This window comes from Centropristis striata, chromosome 3, assembly GCF_030273125.1.
Source record: "Centropristis striata isolate RG_2023a ecotype Rhode Island chromosome 3, C.striata_1.0, whole genome shotgun sequence".
NCBI classification, from domain to species: domain Eukaryota; kingdom Metazoa; phylum Chordata; class Actinopteri; order Perciformes; family Serranidae; genus Centropristis; species Centropristis striata.
This window is the reverse complement of record NC_081519.1, coordinates 21,491,615-21,512,381: the sequence shown is the minus strand read 5'-3', so window position 1 is coordinate 21,512,381 and position 20,767 is coordinate 21,491,615. Positions and strand designations below refer to the sequence as shown.

Below are 20,767 nucleotides of genomic sequence, written 5' to 3'. Positions count from 1 at the left end.
ATGACTAAGCTTGCATATTACACTTGTGAAAAAATGGTAGTACTCTATTAGCTTTTTTTGGTTTAACACCTTTGTGACTGCAGGAATCCTGTTAATATCAGTGAGTACTGACAGTAGTGCTCATGGCCCTTCACTAATTCATTTTTTGGGGGGAATCGTCATCTCAGTGCTGGAGCTTGTCTTGCTTAAATAGATGATCATTATCTGGCTCAGTGAGGGATTTTATAATTAAAGTAAATGTCCTTGACTGCAAGGTGAATTATGTCTGTGGAAAGTGTGTTGTATCAAGAAGCTACAGCTTTCAGAATTTGTAATGAAGGTGTGATCCTGGTGCCTGTGCTGTTATTATTTTGGGGTGAATACATTCGTGTTTGGAATTTTTCACAGTTTCCAGCTTCCAGCAGTCATCTCAGCTCTTTTGATGCTGAAAGAAAGCATGCATTAAAGCATTTGATAGGCATTTTGAAGAGAGGCTCCACTCAGTTGAGACACTATTTGAAAGTATTTGTTGTGTTCCCTTTTTTTCAGGTTGCTGTTACTTTGCTGAAGAGACAGAGACAGGCCCCGAGGTGAAGAGAGCGAGATAGGAGTCTTCCTGGACAGCAGGGGCAGCAGCAGGCATGCAGGAATCAGCCTCGGACAGCAAGATGGCCAAACAGGTCAGCATGGCCCAAAATAGTCTCTATAAAGATATGGTTCTAAGAATGCAGACTCTTTAGGCAAATGAACATGGTTTTGTTATATGAAGTATTATTTTTTCTGTTTCTGTTCTGTTTCTGTTTGGTTGCATGCAGATAAAAAATATTTTCTGAGAGCAAAAGCAGAAACATTTAGAGGAAATACAGTCTCCAAACCCACTGGCTAATGTTCATCTACAATAAAATAGCATTTTTAAAATGTATATGCAGAGAAGTGATCTGTTTGTAGTCGTTGTCCATCAACTCCTGGGCACAGAAGAGGAATTCGTGGCCCAGATGTCCATTATGAAATCCATTGGCTACACTGAAACCCCAGAAATAATGCCCCTTCACCCCAGATGCTAAATCGTCGTCAGACAGATAGGTGATGGGTTTTGAGACTGGGCCCTAATTGCACTAATGGATTACTGCTAAAGCAACCGGCCTGCTCAATGGTTGTGTAAAGTAAAACCACGGGAATTTAAGCTTTTAATTTATTAGATAGGAGCTGAAATGGCTTTCTTGAGTTCCACCAGCTCTTTAAATCCATTTTCAGGTTTGTGTAATTTGATAATAATTTAAAAGTGATTTATTAAACCAGGTTCACCTTTAAAACATAAGAATTACTTGAAAGAAATAAAGTAACTGTTTAATCATGAAATTACTAGAGCACCACAGGCTGTAACATAATACATATCATTAAAGTTTATGGGAGCCCAATAATACATTAAACTTAACTGACAAGTCTGGCTGTATTATTTATAAATGTATACATAGAGAAATATGGGTGTTCCAGAGTATTCATTCAGTTTATCATGCAGATGACAGCCTTTTGCTATATAATTTGCAGAGGCATTGTTGCTACACCCTGGACTTAGCAACTCCTAAGATTGATATATAGAAATACAAACAACCAGAGAGTTTTTCTCCTTATCTGAGAATGAGAATGGGTGCAGCCACACCTCTCTCCAGTGCTGACACAGTGCTGAAGAAATAGATCTGGCTATGTGATACTAATGCTCACCTTACTGATGCTTTTAGTCATTGAATCTGACCTAGTTAGCATAATATTTTAAAAAAAATGTAATTTAAATACATCATGCCAAACCAGATTTTAATTAAGATTCAGGTCAGATATGCTGACCATATTTCAAATTACTTAATTATTCCTTCTTAACTCTTCAGTCCAAACAGGACAACCAAATGTTTTTTCCAGTTTTCAGTTAAACTGTCACACTGGGCAGTGAGAGCTGTGTGTGTGTGTGTGTGTGTGTGTGTGTGTGTGTGTGTGTGTGGTGCAACCCATTTCCATAAAAATGACTTTTAATAAAATAAATTAAAAATAAAAATAAAAAAATAATGTAAAGACTGTGAGACCCTGCTCACTTTCTCTTTTATTTTAATTATACTGTTTCTGGGAGTCACACTTTGAGTACAAAATTACGAAAATAGCAAACACGGAGACGAAAATAGGCAAAAATAGCGAGACAATATGGCAAGCGGACAGGTCTTCTTCCAAAATGAGATTGAACTTGGGGTTTGCTTTCAATTTAACCAAGTTTGAATGCTGTTTTTACAAACAGAAGCTACAGTTCTTAATATGCCTTTAATTACCTTAAAAATGAAACTGGCTTAAAGCTAAGCTAAATTTGAACATGCGTAGAGCTAATGCAACTGGCTCTAAAGCTAGTGTTTTAATGAGCTTAGGGTGTTCTTTTGTTTGTATTACCTCCTTTGCAACAGGCCTCTGGGTATTGCAGTTATGTTTTTAATGAATTAATTAACTTACAGTATTTCTTAATATTGCAACATTTTGCCGTTTCTGAAGCAAGGTCTTTAATTCTAAAGAATCTATGATATGGGATCACTAATCTCTGCTTCTGATTTATATTTTGTCCTCTGGGATTAGTATAATAACTTTTCATGCAGTCAATGCAGGGTCCAGTAGATCTGCATTATACGGAATGTTTATGAGTAGATTAATTAGCAGAGTTGCAACACCGCTTAAAATCCAATATTTTTCAAGCCACAATGCTGACTTGACACAACTGACTTTCTCTTAGGCCATTACAATCAAATAAATTAATCTTAAGGCTTTGCACTGATAGAGATCTTTAAATATCCACTCAGGTAAAAGACAGATTAAATGGATAACTGTGTCATCTGACATCCTTTTAATGTATGTTAAGGAACAGAACTCCAAGCATCTGGATGAAACAGACGACATGTCGGAGAAGACGTCCCCAAACAAGAACCTCAAATCTCCACAGAAAGGCTCCAAACGACTTAAAACTGCCCCCTTCAAAATGACCCTGCTGGACTCCTCCGAGTTTGAAGGCGAAATTGAGGTATGTATGGTGGAAAACAATTTGTGCTAACATGTTTTTTAGAATTCGCCTTTACATGCTTTGAACAAACCCTTGAAACGAAACATTATTTTTTTCCCCCTTTGTAGTGTTTGTCCTCTGTGGGCATTCGTGTGTGTTGTATAGTGCTGCATAGAGCGGATAAAACAGGCAAAGAGAATAAGAAAGATGGTGCCATGCTGAGAGCTCACCAGGGGGGCGCAAAGCCAAAGCAATGTTACACATTTCTGCAATACACACAGTGGCACAAAAATAGTGCAGCATGAAAGTCTTCATTCTACACCAGATATCTGTTGTCATTACTCCAGCAGTGTGAAAAAGGATATTTTTCCGCTTGCTTGGACAGGAAACTGAAGGCATGCATAAGAAAGCAGAGAAGGGATAGATGTAAGTGCATTGCCTTAGAAAGATGCATGGAAAGAAGCTGGAGATTTTGAAGCTTTCATGACTAGCAGCAGGAAGAATAGGTCTATCTTCCAAAATATCTTCAGGATTGTTTTGGAAGGAATTGATATCCAATTACTTAGACTGTGGAGATGACTATGCAGCATTATTTTAAGCTGTTTCTTGTTTGGGCTTCAATTGCACTCACTGAGAATCTATCTAGTAACCCAAATCCAAGATATGATGCGTCTGTCTGGCACTGCTGCGTCTGTGTTTGAGATGAGATGAGATGATCAAGAGTGAAATGGGCCAATCGGTGGCAGCCAGCCTGCGTCACAGCCCAGTACCCTGGCTCTACATCTTTTCTGCAAAACGGTCTGGGACATGTTCATGAGTATGGCTGGGTATCAGGCACTGTTGGGTATGACCTCAATATTTTCTGAGTGCCACTGGAAATGTGTCTGTAGCACTGAGTGTCAGTGCTTAAAAGTTAGATTTTGTCCAACGTAATTGACAAAATAGACCATTGTAGTTTAAAATGACCTGTCTTCCAATCTGGCAACCATGTCAGTATGATGTCAGTGTTTGACAACATCTTGCAAACCAGTTGACCAAGACAAGAACTATTGATATGACTATTTTCTTAACCTTTATGGTAAATGTTTGGTTACTTTTAGGCAACTAAAACTACCTGGTTATGGAAGGTTAAAAACTATCCAGATCAATAACAACAGATAACTGGATACAGTGTTGGAGGTAGGGCTCATTGATTCCTATGAAAGTTGCTCAGTGACACATGAAACCAAAAAAGTTTGACTTCCATGTATAGAATTATGCACATCTTCTATGCCGCCATATGGGCCCATAGAGCAAGCGCACCAGAGACTTCCACTGTTCCAGTGAGCCAGCTATGTCTGGTTAGTGCATTGCTGAGTTGAATGGGAATATGATGACTTAATTGTACAGCTCCTCTAGACTTTCCAAATGTTATCAGACCAAATCAAGTTCTTATGGTGAAAGGAGTCATTTAGCAGGGGTGATGATGTTCTTATCTACATCCACTTATTTACATATTTCCCTTTCCCAATGTAAGTCTATGGGAAAAGGTGGTTTTAGGAATTTGTAGTTGGCCGCTGCTAGTCCGTCGTCAGCTATGGGCTAGCATGGAGCCCACACTGTCAGTATTCTGACAGCATTAGGGAAAAGATCCATAAGGAGAGAGAACTTTTTCTAAAAGAATAAAATCATTTTTGTTTAACCAGAAACAGCAGTTTTATTGCTTTCGCCAAAACACCTAAGATTCCATTGACAAAAACAGTAACCTCATTTGTTGTATGATCCACTTAAGTCAACACAATGAAAATAAAAATTCACAAACTGTCTACTGTTCCAACACTTACCATCTCTGGTTTGGTCAAAATAAACCCTTAATTAAGCCCCTTGTGAGTTTTATTTTGTTTCTTCAGAGTGTTATTATGGTTATTATGAACCAAATCACCAAGACAAATTCCTGGCACATTCAAATCTAACTGGCAGTAAAACTGTGATTCTGAACCACTCAGTGGTTTGGTATACTGCATTTGGTTAACTAAAAAAAGTTTATATTCCCCAGAGTAAGCAATCAAAAGGTATTGTTTTGGTATTAATACTGATTCAGTATTGGCACTAAAATTGGCATCAGACATCCATGGTCACAAGGTGTCCCTTTTGTCCAATAAAGGCCTCCAGCACAGGCTGCTAACAGGGTGCTTGGAAATCTATAGTTATTACATGGTTGCAAGCCAGGTGCAGCCAAGGAGAAAATAGAAGAGCAATGTTATTATGAGTCACCCCTTAGGATACTCATGCACAAGTGCATAAACTTTGTATTTGTATTGTGGTGTTGGGAGGAGGGGCGCCTTTTATGTGCAAGTATGTGAGGTAAGAACATCATGAATGCTACACTCTCAGCATTGTGAAAACATTCAGAAATACCTCTGGGACCTTTCCGCACCACAACAATAGTTAGCATTATGGTTATGAAAGCTTTTGTGTCTGAAGTGCACTTCCTAAATATTCAGCCGCCCTTGCAGCACTGCCAGTCATTGCCAGAGAAAGATGTACAAAGCAGCCTCTTTGTCTACTCATGATTTTTTAAATTCTTGTTTGGGGAGAGCCTTAGACCTCCAGGTCATTGGCAGGCACGCTCCTACTTCCTGTCTTTAATTGCTGGGGTGGAACTTCATGCTTGCCATATCCAAACCTCCCTTGTGCTTCCAGGAGTTGGTAATAACAGTGTTGTGAGAAGGAAGGCCACACTTTTGGAGAGCTCTCCCCTGGAGGACGTGCCACATTCATGGGTTAATTAAGTCTCTTGTCATGGATGCATGGCTGAGCCTCCCCGTGGTCCCCAGGCAGGAGAGGAGGCACCACGCCCATAACACTTTTCTCTTAGTTCCCGTTCTGCTCACTGGAGTGTAATCCACCTCTCTACACGTGGTCAAGCCTGGCTGGGCTGATGTGTAGAACAGGGCTATTTTGGGTGGAATTGTCTTTTTACACTGTTGAGATTCTCTTGGGGGTCCATTCAGGTGGCAATGCTGAAATCATTCTTGTACATTTGAATATTTAAGTGCTCCAGAGCAGAGAGTGAATAGACTGGATCTCTTCAGTCATGGAATATTAAGAGTCCATCAGATGATTTGTTCATTCAATACTGCTGGCTGTCGCTGATGTCATACAGCATAATCTTGCTTTACATTGGCAATGTTCCAGTTAGAGACCTACCAACTGACATTACTTATACGTTATGTTTTATAGCTGTAATTGAGTTTGGCTTTGATGCTGGTGTACTGTATTTATTATTTTCCTCTCATTATGTTATTGCTCTCGTTTGTTATGTTTCTAGTGTCTTGTAAGCCCATGTGGGCTGGGCACCTTTGGGTTCATGACACTGAAAATAAACTACTTACTTACTTACTTACTTACTTACTAGACTTCTCCAGTATTGCTCCACCATCCTTTCATCCATAATGAGGCAAAGGTGAAACAATTTTTCAAGTCCTTGAGATATTAAGAAACAAGACAGCAGAGGGATAATACTGCATCTGTTTCCCTGGCAACTGCTTGTTCCATCTCCCTGTCACCTCACAAAGGATCCAGGGGAGGAGACACCATGTGAGTGTGAGAGAGTATCATTCTACTGTATGTATGTATGGTTCAGTTTAAGGCCTAAACATTAACATACTTCCATGTTCTACATGTAAAAGTGGCATATGAGCCCATGCATCAATTAATGGACAATATTTCATTTGCCCTATCAAATTAAAATGAAAACAGTTTTGATATGAGAAATCCCTTGTACATTTGGCTGCCAGTGAAGTAAATTACTTTTAGTTAATTAAATTACAAACCAATCAATAGCACAAGGGAATTCAATTACTTAAAATAAATTAGGGTTATTTCTTGTTATAGATATGAAAAAGCCCACGGAGGTAAGGCTGTTAAAGTCTGGATAACCAGGCTGTGAACCTATGACCTTCCAGTTGTGAGACATGTGTCACTGCACCACTATGACTAATAATGTCTAGAGTCTCTCCCATTCTATAACTGAATGAAATGTAAACTCTGGAGCACTATTGTTTTCAGTGTGACAGGCACTACTTTCTTTCATATATGGCAATGTTAATAGGTGGGTCCACAAATTTGATCCAGACTGAAATATCTCTTCAAATTTTGGATGGATCACAGTAAAATGTGTTGACATTCATGGTCACCAGATGATGAATCCTAATGACTTTGGCAATCCCCTGACTTTTTATTCTAATGCCACCAAGAGGTTGACTTGTTTAGTTTTGAGTGGCATGTTTTTCCAACCATAAAGTATCATCATGTTCCCCAGAAAATTAATCTCAGTCACATTGGTATAGCACCAGCAGGCTTTGGTGTTCTCCTGACTTTTTATCTAGCACCTTCATCAGGTAAACAATTCAAATAAACTTTGTTTTATGAACAAATGCCTACAAAAACAATAATGAAATAGTGAAACGAAAATAATGACATTTCTATTAGAGCTACTAAGATGTGTTAGATATTTGCTTAGTACTAATAAGAAAATGTTCACAATCTAACACTTTAAACTAAGACAGTTAAATATACTAACCGTTATCTCGAAAAACATCGGCAAAACCACTGTGTTATCACCCTACTGACATCTTGATTGTATAAGTGGACTTAGTCTCTGGGTCTGAAAAGGGCAGTGAATGCAGAAGTGCCTTGAACCTGCATTCTTTCAAGTGGCCAGCAGGGGGAGACTCCAATGGCTACCAGTTTCAAGTCTTCAATACAGCATGATGTTCATATTGTAAATGATGGTCCCATTTAGAGTAAAATAAATTATAAAGCAGGGCATGCTTAGTACATGGCTTTCTTGTGATCGACAAGTCCATACCATGGGGACCTGTCAATCAGGTAGAGATGTAGCAACGCATATTTCGGATAATTTTCTACATTAAAATTGTTATGAAGATGTTCTGGTTTGAATCGTGGAACTTTACAGGAGCCAGGTGCAGCCAAGTTTCTGTTATCTGTTAATGTCTATTGTACCCTCGGGTTCCTATTAAGATCCACCCTGTTGTCCAAATGTGATGAATTCTGGCTCCAAACATTAAGATAGCGATGGCCAAAATGCAAAAGTCAAGGCTTCAAACCTATGGTGATGTTCCAGTGGTTGCATCCACTTCTTTTCAACAGTCTATGGTTTGAACTCAAAGTATTGTACATCTTCACAGGGCTGCTAGCATGGCTGTAGACAATTGGTCTTGTTTATTAACAATGGATGGAGTCATTTTCAAGGTACACCTTTACCATGAGGTCTGTATTATTTTGTTTGGGCCCTGCATATCTGTAATCTCTCCTGTGGATGTACAATACATCACCAGAGAAGGATACTGGGTGTGATCATTATTGAGACAGTATCAATTTTCATTGTATAACTGGATGGGATGTATACCATCTGAAGCACTATTGATGTAATGTGACAGGAACTAGATAATGTAATCCATACTCAAATCTAAATATAGGATTAACCGATTTAATTAGAAATATAGATTTTGCATTGTATTATATTTCCCTCAGCTACTACAATAGTAGAAATGAGGGAACTTGCTTCAGAAAGATATCACTGGAAAGAAAATCTTTAAAATGTCTAAATACTGAATGATTTCCTTCTCCTTCTCTCTTATTTGGTACATTTCTCTCATCCAGGCTGTATACCAAGGTTTTTCTGATCCCTGCCACTCTTGTCTAAGGCTTCTTCAGCTGTTTACAAAACCATTTATTTGTACTTCCTGCTGTTGAATGGTCAAAACCACAATGAAGCGCTCCCTTGAATGTGAGAACATGAATTTGTCTCTTGAATGGGAATAGAAATGTTCCTGAAATGCTCACCCTGAACTCTGTCAATAGCAGAGCAAATCTCTGCCTACAGTACAAAGACCAATCTCCCCCCAGCAGTTCACAGTCCATTTTCACTGTCAAGTGTTTGATGCACGCCGACTGTGACACAGCATCAAATGGGTTAGCTGCTTTATTGTGAACAGAGCCGGAGAACAGGAAAGCAGTCTTAACAAGCACAGCTGTTTAATGGTGTTGGCTATTGGCGAGCCAAACATTGCCCAATAAAACTGAACTATGCCAGCAGTAGACTGTCATGCACATATGGCGTTCAGAAATATACAAAGAATCTTTTTTCTGCTTCCTTTGACATTGTTGTTGACCTTATTACCACTGCTGTGTCATGTCTTTGCAGAAACACTCCAAAGGACAGACCCTGATGGACGTAGTGTGTGAGCACCTCAACTTGTTGGAGAAGGACTACTTTGGTCTGACCTTTGCCGACACAGACACCCAGAAGGTCAGTGAACTGTATCCCACAGTGACCTCATGGGACGTTTCAGTGCATAAACACATCTCCCACAAAACAATCTGTATTCGTCTCACTTGTTGGCTGTCTCGGCTCTCTCAGGGTGCACTATCCATCATTCAAAGATGAATGGAAAATGGGTCTGGACAACAGGTGATTGAAAAATGTGTGCAGTTGGAGAAAAGATAACGGATGACTCATCTTCTCTTTGCAAGACATGTTTATGAAATTTAGTCATACAAATATTGCAAAGCTACTTTGGAGGGAGAAATAATAAAAAAATGATAAAAAAGTTAAACCTCCATTGACTGAAGCCGAGCTGGCAGTTTACCAGCTTACCTTTAGCCTATAGCTATAGGCAAGTTTTAACTTAAAAACAAACCAATGTCATGTTTACTGAACTATATCCACTGGGATATTGGTAAATGCTAAAACATAATGCAACTAGAAAAGTGCACTAAGTAGAGTCCAAACTGTCTCCCTCTCCCCTCCCAAAAAGAGATGAGTTGAAACTCATTCAATTATCTGGTGAGAGTGTAATGAATAACTAGATATAATGAAAATACTACTTTCATGCATTTGGTGGATTATGTATTTGCCGAATTCAAAAAGATGGTTGGAGAGATTTAGAAAAGATGGTGTATCTAATTTTATCAGTACATTTGGTCAGTAGTAAGAGCCATGTTTATATTTCCCTTTTTTTAAAATGGAGTTCTGCTGTTCCAGACACCAGCTAAGAGCAGGACAGTGCAGTCAGCGAGCAGTTCATTACCTGCTTTAATCTTCTTTTCAACTTAATTTGTTGACTCCACTCAGATTTGTGTTGTCCAATGGGATCATAACATATCCAAGATGGAATTAAACCGGAGTTGCTGTGGTTCACAATGAGACCAAACGTTTCTATAGTTCTAAAATGTGATTTTGATCGAACACAGCACCGCTTGATAACCATGTACACTTGACATCATCAACGATAAGCTAAGAGGGTCATCCAAATTGGTCCAGGGTCCCATGTGCCAGTGGGTTTAGTCTAGCCTTGTTTGGAGTTCTGCAATTGTCTCTTGATATAAACCAACATTGTAAGTTAAAGGAAAGGGCTTCCTCACAGTTCAACTTACTAAAAAAGAGATTAACATTTCAAATGCAGTTTGAACTGTTAAAATCAATTAAGCCACCGTAGAGTTAGAAATGTCTAAAGTCAAGAGAAATGCCTTGCCTGCAAATTTTAGAGTGTAGGTTTCAAAGAGTATAAAATCAGCGGGTAATTTCAATATATTAACCCAGGGAAACATACATTAAACATTTGACTTAGGGCAAAAACATTTCTGAGAATATAAAAACCTTTGACCAGCCTCAGATGTGCCATATTAAGAGGATATTGAGCTGGGGAACATGGGACCCCGGGACCATAAATACTCTCCCAAGCTACTGTTCGTACCAGACAAAGTAAGGCTGGAGCAGCAAAACTACATAATATATATGCTATTGAATTTAGCAAAGGTTCATTTTACTGCTTATGAAATTAATGTTTCATTTGGGATTAGATTGTATTATTTCTTTGAAAAGTTACACTCTAAGGTCAGCCAGGCTGACTTTCTAACAGCAAAATACATGTGATTCTTTGGTTCCGTCCTCTGAGGTTTAATTATCTCTGCTTCTGATGAATGTGTACATACATTAAACTCCAATCAGCTCACAAATCATTCTGACATTTCAAGTAGAAGGTCTGAATATGTTTCCCTCTGATCTTTGTTGACTCGTTCCGGGTGCGCAGACCACGCTTATTATCATATAATCATGTAAATGACACTGAACTGATGGGTCCTAGCCGCTGGACCACATTAGCGCTCTTTGTCAGATGTGGGTTTTGGGTTTTGAGTGATGCGATCTTCCCTAAGGGCGAGAATGTGATTGCACAACAGGCTACAGAGAAACCTCCTGCCTTTTGAAGATAGGAAAAGATGACAGGACTAAGTCCCTTTCACCATCTGGAGCATATCCTCTGTCACTATTATCAGCTTTTACATACTTTGTCAGCTCACATGTTGTGACTGGATGCGTGTGTGGCGTCCGAGGCTTTGGATTGAGCGTGATCCCGGCACATAAGGACAGGTTAACTGGGGTGTAAGAGAGGTAAACAGACTTGAAGTTCAAATATTCGCCTCTCCCTGAGCGTAGGTAAGGCTAGGGCTTAGATCAATATGACAGGCTTGTGAAAGACCGGCTTATCAGAGCACAGCTTGAGCCGACTGTCTGGGGTCATCGCTGATTGGTGGACCAAACAAGTCGGAGAATTGAAATGTCATTTCAGATGCCCTTTCTCTTTCTCACTTTGGGAAAACGAGGATTAAATCTCCGCTCTTCGGAAGAACATTTATTCTGTGTGATTGCTTTATGAACTAAGGTTGCGAAATCGAGAGTGAAGCCTTGAAGAGTCTGTGATTAAAAAGTTCTTCCTGCTTTTCTGCGGAGAAAAGCAAAGCAGCAGAGAGCGCCTTACTAATTGAGTGCTCTCTGGCCTTGGCTGATATAAGATAGATTCAGGGGGACGATAAATGCCTGCGGCTCATTAAAGTCTTTAGCAGCCTGATTAAACACTGGAGGAGTTTTGTGTATGTGTGTACGTGAAGACACAGTTCAGATTGCCAGATGCTTGCAGTTTGCCCAACATGGCCACAGGATTGCACTGTGCTGTATCAGCCTCTCAGGCTCCTGATTCCACTCTGACTGATGTGATAACAGATGCCAAAAAGACTGTTAGCATTAATAAGGAGGTGCTGTGAGGTACTCAGGTTAGTGAAGATCACTGTCAGCTCTCTGCACCACAGACAGCACAGAAGTACTGCATGTATCAAGCACCTGTCTTACTTGTATATTCAAAAAAATAATACTTTGATTAGATTTTAGCCATACTAGCAGCAGCATTGAATTGCAGTGTCAGCCGATAGTCCACCATTTTGATCCAGACTGTAATATTTTAATAACTTTGGACTGGTTCATCATGGGATCTTATTCATGTTTCCCAGAAGATGAAACATTCAGACCTTAGTGACTTTTCACTTATACCCCTTTTCGACCAATGTGAACCTAGTTCTTTTACTGGGCTGGTGCTGGATAGCAGTTGGTTCAACTCGAGAACCATCTCAGAACCTGTTTGCTATTCACAGGCTCGAGAACCACGTGATTACGTCACTGTATACTATCTTACATCACTGTATCTGGAAACTATAATAACAATGGCAGACTACATCGTCTCTTTACAGTTGTTGCTCCTGGCTTTGCGAGACTACATTGGTATCCAAACACGACATGTAACACATCTGTGCTGCTCTTCGTTAAATGCTATGGACGGAGATTACCTTCTTACTAACGCTAAACGTAAGATGTTAATGTTAGACTTTGTTGTAAGCATACACATTCACATAGCATCTATTTATAAAAGCAAGAACCGTCTGTGTGTGTGTGTGTTTGTGTGTGTGTGTCTGTGTGTGTGTGTGTCTGTGTGTGTGTGTGTGTGTGTGTGTGTGTGTGTGTCTAGGGCATATCTTGCTGAGTTAGTCAGACTGACCTTAGATTTCATATGTGGCTTCCGCATGGCACGAAGGTGTGCATCCTCGATTGTGAAGATTTTTGATTTAAGTTTTCAAAATATCATTATTTACGTAGGATATGTTGCGGCATTGCTCTGTTTCCGATCTGACACCTTTTGTGGAGCTCCGCCCCATTGTGTGATAGGCCTACACCTGGTCAGTAACCCAATTCACTCTGGATTTACACACTTGACTCATCTCATCTGTAAGTCTATTTAGCCTACCTATCTTTCAGAGTTTTAAAGTGCGCTACAAGGTTCGATTTTCCAATAATATTCAAATAGTTTCCAGTGAATATGAATGTTCAATGTGTATGTGTTGGATGGTGTGCGTACCTTATGAAAAGTAAGTGTTTTAGGGAGTTGCAGACGTTGTAGTGGTCTGCATGTAATGTGCAAATTCTGTTATTTGTGATTAGCATGCTAAGCGGAGATTTAGCTTTATTCACTTCTTATGTTGCATTACTATGTAATATAGTATATCAGCTAATTGGGTTCATGTTAATGTCCTTTTAGTGCAGCATACTGCGCAATGTGCTATCTCACAATTAGCATGCTAATGAATACATACTTCCTACGGACACTGCACTAGTTAAACAAATAAAAGAAAATGAAACACATTTTAGTTGGTCTTGTTGGTCACGATAATCCCGCCCCCCAGCCCCTGCCAGGAACTAGTTCAAGATTAGGCATCAGCTCCAAACCGGCCCTGGAACTGTCTTGGTCAAAAAGGTTGACATTTTTGTTTTTTAAACCTGCGTTCACATCAAAAAAAGGCAAATCCTCCCATCAGGGCTGCAGTTATTTTGAAATCTCAATATGCATTTGTTGTGCAGGTGAGGTGCAATATTTGTTAAAAGCAAAATAAGTGTCACAATACCATTCTGAGTTAAGTATTGAGATGCTGCTGAGTGGTACCGGCCTACAAATTGTATTTTAATTACTTAAGAAAAAAAGTCTTTGCAAGTTGAGTTTCCTTGCTGTAGAGTCTTAAAACCGTTAAACCATGCAGTCACTGCTGTGATATTAGCTTTTTGAAAATTGTCAGTTGAGGTCTCCATGACTTTTATGTGCATAATATTAATAAAAGCCATATAGTTATCTTTGGTTCAGGTTTGTTTAGCAGCTCTTCAAAATGCATACATGCATGTTAGAATGTTGAAGGCACCCCAATCTTTAAGTGTTTTGGAAGGATACAAGTGATATACTGTATTATAGAATAAAGATGCTATATTTTTGAGCAGTCCCAAAATGTGTGCTGATCCAAAATGATCCAATGTAGGGATTTCTGGAGAATTTTGCCAAATCTCAAGGTGTACAGAAAAAAAGTCCCAGGAGTAATGGTCTAATGGTCTCCATCAGGTTATCAGTTAGTAATGTTTTATAGTATTGTCTAAATTGCTGTGTTTTTATAATCTCTCTTGTTGTTTAAGTTTTGATTCTAATTGATCTTCATGTTATAAAAATTAGAGAAAAAAAAGAATCAATATCAAGAAAGAAAGAAAGAAAGAAAGAAACTAAAGTAGATTTCCTATCCAATGTGTACAAACTGTCGAAACAAGCAGCGTAAGAGTACATGAGGGAGGTATTTCATTACCCTCTTCATTGCCGTCTGTGAGTTGCCGTGCCTCTAAACAGCATGATTTATAGCTTCTGCTACAAAGTGAGTCAGTGTGCACTGCGCCACTGATGAGATGCTCCAGCAGCCAAATCAAAAAATGGTGCCCCTTCAGGCGAAGCGGTTCACTGCACCATCGGATGTGATCAGATCAGATAGGTAACTGCCTGGCAGTGATTTTGCAACACAATGAAGAAACAGATGCTTGAATTAAATCTGCTCTCTGCACGTTTGAATGGCTCAGCAGGGAAGGCCTCACTTCCTTTATTTAACCATATGGAAAGGCTTTCATTAGGAACACTGACAGCAATTAGAGCAAAATGTGACACTGGGGTGTGCATTAGCCATGTTTCCAGTCTGCCCTGTGTGAATTCTGCCTTCTGTCTTTCAGAACTGGTTGGACCCCTCCAAGGAGATCAAGAAGCAGATGCGCAGTGAGTGTCTTTACAAAGTAGATGAGATGACAAATGTTTTAAAATCTGTCAATCAGTTAAGTTATAAAATGTCCTTTTTTTTGGCAAAGTTAATTGATGTAAATAAAAACAACTTAAACACTGATCAGTCTTTTCCATAGAAGGTTGGGCTTTGTTTTAACAAGGTGTGCTTGGATGAAGTCACATGAAGTCTCACTCTTTCCCATGCCTCAGATGGCTGAAAGTCATCTGAAGGAGAGCTTGTACATAAATCTTCCAAACTTTTATATCTGCAGCATCTGAAAAATTCAGAAAGCATACTTGATAAGCCATGGCCTGTTTTTATTGGGTAAATCTTGTTTCAATGAAATAATTGTGTTTTTATTCAATACATTAAGTATTTTGCTAAACGGAAACATCAGAAAGACCAGATGGACTAAATGGATGGATGAATGGAAGGATGACTATATGGATGGATGGATGATGCATGGATGAATAGCTGGATGGATTTATAGATGATGGATGCACAAATAGATGTATGGATGATTTGTAAATGATGGATGAATGAATGGATGGATAGTTGGATGAATATGGAGATAGAGAGAACCCTTTTGTGATCTTGTATGAACTTCATGATGCATTTTAGAAGAAATTTTGATATCCTGTTTATTTTGTTGCACAATGTTGCCATATGGCAACGTACCAAAATGTTAAATGTTAAGTTAATACAAGTTTACTTTAGGTGATAAAATGCATTAAGTAACATTTCCCCATGATGGTATAGTAATTTGTTGAGAAGAGTGTTAATCATCATTGGCTTATAACTATAATTTGGGTCAGTTTTCCTCTGACAGACATGAAAGTTAATCCTCTCTTTCTCTTCAGACTCTCCATGGAACTTTTCCTTCGCTGTCAAGTTCTACCCTCCAGACCCGTCCCAGCTCACTGAGGATATCACCAGGTAGAATACGTCTTCACCACACACACTCCTACAGTATCAGCCGTTGTAGCTCCTCAGGCTGTGCTGTCAGATGCTCTTCAGAGTTAATCAGAGGAGAAACTGCTTTGACATGTCAGTTCTGCAGATTATTTGCCTTTTTTATGTTCCTAAACACAAGTGTTTACATCAAATAATGTAACAATTTACATGGCGTATTTGCCCTGGTGTCAAAGCAACCCAAATCCCCCTCTCCTTTTGGAGGATTAGACCTGGAATGCTACTAACTGCCATGGATTAACTACGCTGAATACTTGTTGGAGCTTGCCTTGGTTCAGACTTGTTTGACTGCCAACACCCTCCTCTCCTCCCCTTTTGTCTCGTCTGACAGATACTACCTGTGTCTGCAGCTGAGGGATGACATGCTGTCAGGTCGACTGCCATGCTCGTTCGTCACTCACGCCCTCCTGGGCTCCTACACCGTTCAAGCCGAGCTGGGAGACTACGACCAGGACGACCACGGCTCAGACTACATCAGCGAATTCCGCTTTGCCCCCAATCAGACTCGCGAGCTGGAGGAGAGGGTGATGGAGCTCCATCGAAACTACAAGTACTGGACAAAATATTGTATTAAAATCAGATTCATCTCCCAACAAACCTCTGGGAATATTTGGATGATGAGTTTTCCGTTGTGTCTCCCTCATGCATATGGCTGATAGATGCCGTCACATTAGCGCACCATCTGTCATGGAGGTGTACACAGTGCGAGACGCACCAGTGCGACAACACTTTCTCAGTTACAGGATCTTCACCATTCTGATTTGGCATTGCTTTCTGGCATATGCCCAAACATAATGCTTTGGGGGAAGGACAGGAGCAATTTAAAATTAAAAATATCAAGCATATTACCAAGATAATTCTGCTCCCACTGCGCAAGATTATGGGTTTATTATTTAAGGAGGCCTGTTGATGTTGGTTACAGATCTAATGGTTTTTCTGCCCACAGGGGGATGACTCCAGCAGAGGCTGAAATTAACTTCTTGGAGAATGCGAAGAAACTGTCTATGTATGGGGTGGACCTCCATCATGCTAAGGTCGGCTGTTTTCAAAGTTATTTTAATTAGCTTTAAAGTGGGTTCCAATGGTGTGTACAATGTTTCTGTTAAATAATGCATGCCTCTTTGCCTCCCTTGTTTGCTGTAGGATTCTGAAGGGATTGACATAATGCTTGGTGTCTGTGCCAATGGCCTCCTGATTTACCGCGATAGGCTGAGGATCAACCGCTTCGCCTGGCCAAAGATCCTCAAGATCTCCTACAAGAGGAGCAACTTCTACATCAAGATACGACCAGGAGAGGTACGCACTACGCTGCATAATCAGATTACAGCAAATAAGTAACTATAATCAGCCCAGATTACATTTGAAGAATTGTGCAATTAGATTGTAGTTACATTGTCAAAGATTACTAGATTACATTCCTAATTAAGCCTTTGAAATATGGCAGTTTACAAACTGTGGGTGTTGAGTGTTAACCTGGCATGGGTTTTCTTCCAGATTCTATTGAGTTGCATTATTGGAAATGTTAGGATCCTAAGCCCCAAGTGGGAACTTAAAGTCAGGATTCTTTTTAAAGAGAAAGCAAATGCCAGTAGCTGACTGAGGAATGCTACTTGTGCACAATTGCAATCATCAAAGGTGCTCTTTTTCCAAGGACATCATTTGACCAAAGCAGAAAGAGGTTAGACTTGCACTTAGCTTGTGATCAATAAGTCATCTCCAAAAAATACCAAGGCACACTGCTTAGCAAAAATTAAAGACTAACAGTGTTTGTGAGTTGAAACGAGTATGCGCTAAGCCAATTTATTAAAGGCTTTTTAGCTTTTGCAAAGCAGTGTACCTTGGAATTTTTTGTTATGACTTATTGATCTTAACGCTAAGTGCAAGTATTACCTCTTTCTTTCATTTTCTTTTTAGTTTTTTACTTTGTCTCTCACAGCTTCACTGAAATGCAGCACTGAGTGACTGGACTACTCATTTAAAGGAATAGTTTAATATTTTTGGTAAATACATTTATTCATAGAGAATATTTCAAACACATGGGCATGTCTGTACATTAAATATGAGGCTTCAGTCAGTTAATGTAGCTCAGAATTAAGACTGGAAACTGGAAAACAGGGAGCCTGGATAAACCACCTATCGCCAAAGGTCTTTAGACATGCTCATCAGTGTGTTCTATTATAAAAAACATGGTAGTTTTTGGGAGGGTTTCCATCACAAACTATCACCTCTTCTATTGCTGGGTTTCGAAATACACATCTCTATATGCACGAATACCCAAGAGATGCAGGCTCTGAGTTTAAAATGACAGCTGAAATCTACTTGTGTAATGTAGCTAATGAATAATGTTATTCTAATGTATGTGTTGCTAATGTTACTTCCACATATATTTTTTCCATCTACAGCCCTTTTAATGTCTAATTATTAATGAATATAAAAACATTTGAATTATTTAAATATTTTTTATTGTATTGGGTTGTATCTCTTGAAATAAATTATATTATTATTATTATTATTATCATTATTTTTATTATTATTATTATTATTAGTAGTAGTAGTAGTAAACAAATGAAATCTAACCTGCTTAATAGTATCCTTAAGAGGATCTGGTAGGGGAGTCTTCATTACCTTTAGATGGAACCAGGCTACCTGTTTCTCCTGCTTCCAGTCTTTATGCTAAGCTAAACTAAGCTCCTTCTGGATCCAGCTACATACTCAACACAGACATAAGGTGTTGATTTTCTCACTTAATTCTCTGCCAGAAGGTGAATCAGCCTATTCCCCAAAATGTGGAACTATTCCTTTAAGTACAGTACCAGCTGATGCTGTGTCACAGCTGTTACTGCTGAAAGTCAGTGCAGAAATGAATGTGGGGTCAGTTGTGCTGAGCAGAGGGCTCTGCATTATACCTCCAGTTTTGCTCCTCTGCACAGTCAGGCTCTATACTCTGGCCCTCCTCATTGTGCTGTGCAGCTCTGCAGCTTATCCTCCATGCTGAGCCTCAGTGTGACAGGCTGTCTGGGCCAGACCCAGTCAAGTGACAGAGGCGCACAGTGAGCCTGTGATCGAGCCAAATAAAGAGCTCCTTTAACAGAGCGGCTGCAGCTGCAGCCACAGCCAGAATAGGCGGATAAAGAGTGTAAATATAGAGCCATGAAATAGTTTTCCTCCCGTGTCTGAACATTGGATGTTATCCTTCCTCTGCTCTCATCTGCTTTTTTCTGTCCAGTTGGCAAAATCTCAATGTATTTGCTTCTGTAGTAGTATCTGTATCAACACACAGTAAAGCTTGCTTTATGGATTGGTTTCATGCTAGTATAAGACGTAGTATTGAATATTTTATGAATGTCTTTGGTTGCCCTAAATTTAGCCTATTAAGAAGTGCTGCGGTGGCCCTTAGCGAGAAGAATAAACACACCTGGTGCTGTGCTAACACCTTCCTTCACATTTCTCTCCCTCTCCCCTCTCCAGTATGAGCAGTTTGAAAGTACAATCGGTTTTAAGCTTCCTAACCACAGAGCAGCCAAGAGGCTGTGGAAGGTCTGCATTGAGCATCACACCTTCTTCAGGTACGAATCGATCTCCTCTCATGGTTGGAAGGTCCCGTCTTCAGAGCCCATCCATGTGTACAGCTTCATCAAGTGCAGCCACACTCACACACATTATCTTTGTTCCCGCAGGCTGGTGTCTCCGGAGCCTCCTCCGAAGGGCTTCTTGGTGATGGGTTCAAAGTTTCGATACAGTGGAAGAACACAGGCTCAAACAAGACAGGCCAGTGCTCTTATAGATCGGCCCGCTCCACACTTTGAGCGTTCTACCAGCAAGAGGTACCTGCTGTCCAGGAGCTTAGATGGAGGTGAGAGCCACAATAGATTCCCAAAGGATGTGTTCATGAATGGTCTAAAGACTGTATTTTCAACTTATTTTCCATGCAAAGTAAAGCCAACCCATTCAACTTTGCACCCACTGTCACTCTCTCTTTCTGTTGTTAACACACACGTTACACCAGTATTATACAAACCAACATGTGACAGCACTTATACCTGGCCCTGCCCATTTTCACATAGTGGTACTGTGTGTGACAAAAACACAGACAGGGACACAGACAGCAGCCAATGCAGTAAGTTAAGTTATGTATGTATATATATATTTGGATTTTTACAACCTCTCCTGTCCTCTCCTCTCTGCTCTGTGTAAACAGCCTGCAGCTCTGTCTGATTTTCAGTGATTTGTCACGTCTTTGTTCTCAGCAAAATCAATCATGGCTTCACAGTGTTACTGAAGAGTGCAGAATTTAATGTTTTTAACAGGATATAGTTATTCCATTTATTTATTTTGGAGACATTTTAAATGGGATATGTAGAGTAAAGTGATTTTGACAGAAATTTCACAATTTTAAGCTTCGTTTTGGTTCCTTTTTCTAACTGAAATCTATGAAACCTTCTAAAGCATGATCCATTCAAGGGCCATCAGAAAGTTCAAACTCCAATGATAATGCCTGTATTTAGAGTTTATTTCTATAATAAATGGTACATTTTGGCTAATCTTTTAAAGAAAACATACATTTTTGCCAGCTGGATTGTGTGGTTCAGAGGGTTAAACAACAGATTAATCTAACATCATCACTAACTGTTTTTTTTTCACAACCACAATTTAGGTCAATAAAGACTAATTATGGATTTTTCACTCAATTGTCCTCACTCAGACTGCTGTAGTCAACTTTGGTCCATTTGTGTAGTCCACCATCCAGAAAAAACAGAGGAGCACAACATGCAATTAAACTAATTTACTCTCTTTTTCTCACTCTCTACTTGTGTTTTAATG

The 20,767-nt window shown here is 39.5% G+C and overlaps 1 protein-coding gene across 7 annotated transcripts in view; it reads left to right on the top strand.

The window, feature by feature from the left end:
• Positions 1 to 20,767, top strand: part of LOC131962703 (protein 4.1-like) — a 107,695-nt gene that overhangs the window by 56,359 nt on the left and 30,569 nt on the right. For all 7 annotated transcript variants that reach the window (XM_059327772.1, XM_059327763.1, XM_059327753.1 and 4 more), the window contains exons 2-11: positions 529 to 659; positions 2,867 to 3,025; positions 9,216 to 9,320; positions 14,928 to 14,970; positions 15,835 to 15,910; positions 16,278 to 16,496; positions 16,893 to 16,980; positions 17,090 to 17,242; positions 19,415 to 19,512; positions 19,624 to 19,799. In XM_059327772.1, the coding sequence (XP_059183755.1) occupies positions 621 to 659; positions 2,867 to 3,025; positions 9,216 to 9,320; positions 14,928 to 14,970; positions 15,835 to 15,910; positions 16,278 to 16,496; positions 16,893 to 16,980; positions 17,090 to 17,242; positions 19,415 to 19,512; positions 19,624 to 19,799 (1,156 nt within the window). In that variant the 5' untranslated portion in view covers positions 529 to 620. The remainder of the gene's footprint in view (positions 1 to 528; positions 660 to 2,866; positions 3,026 to 9,215; positions 9,321 to 14,927; positions 14,971 to 15,834; positions 15,911 to 16,277; positions 16,497 to 16,892; positions 16,981 to 17,089; positions 17,243 to 19,414; positions 19,513 to 19,623; positions 19,800 to 20,767) is intronic.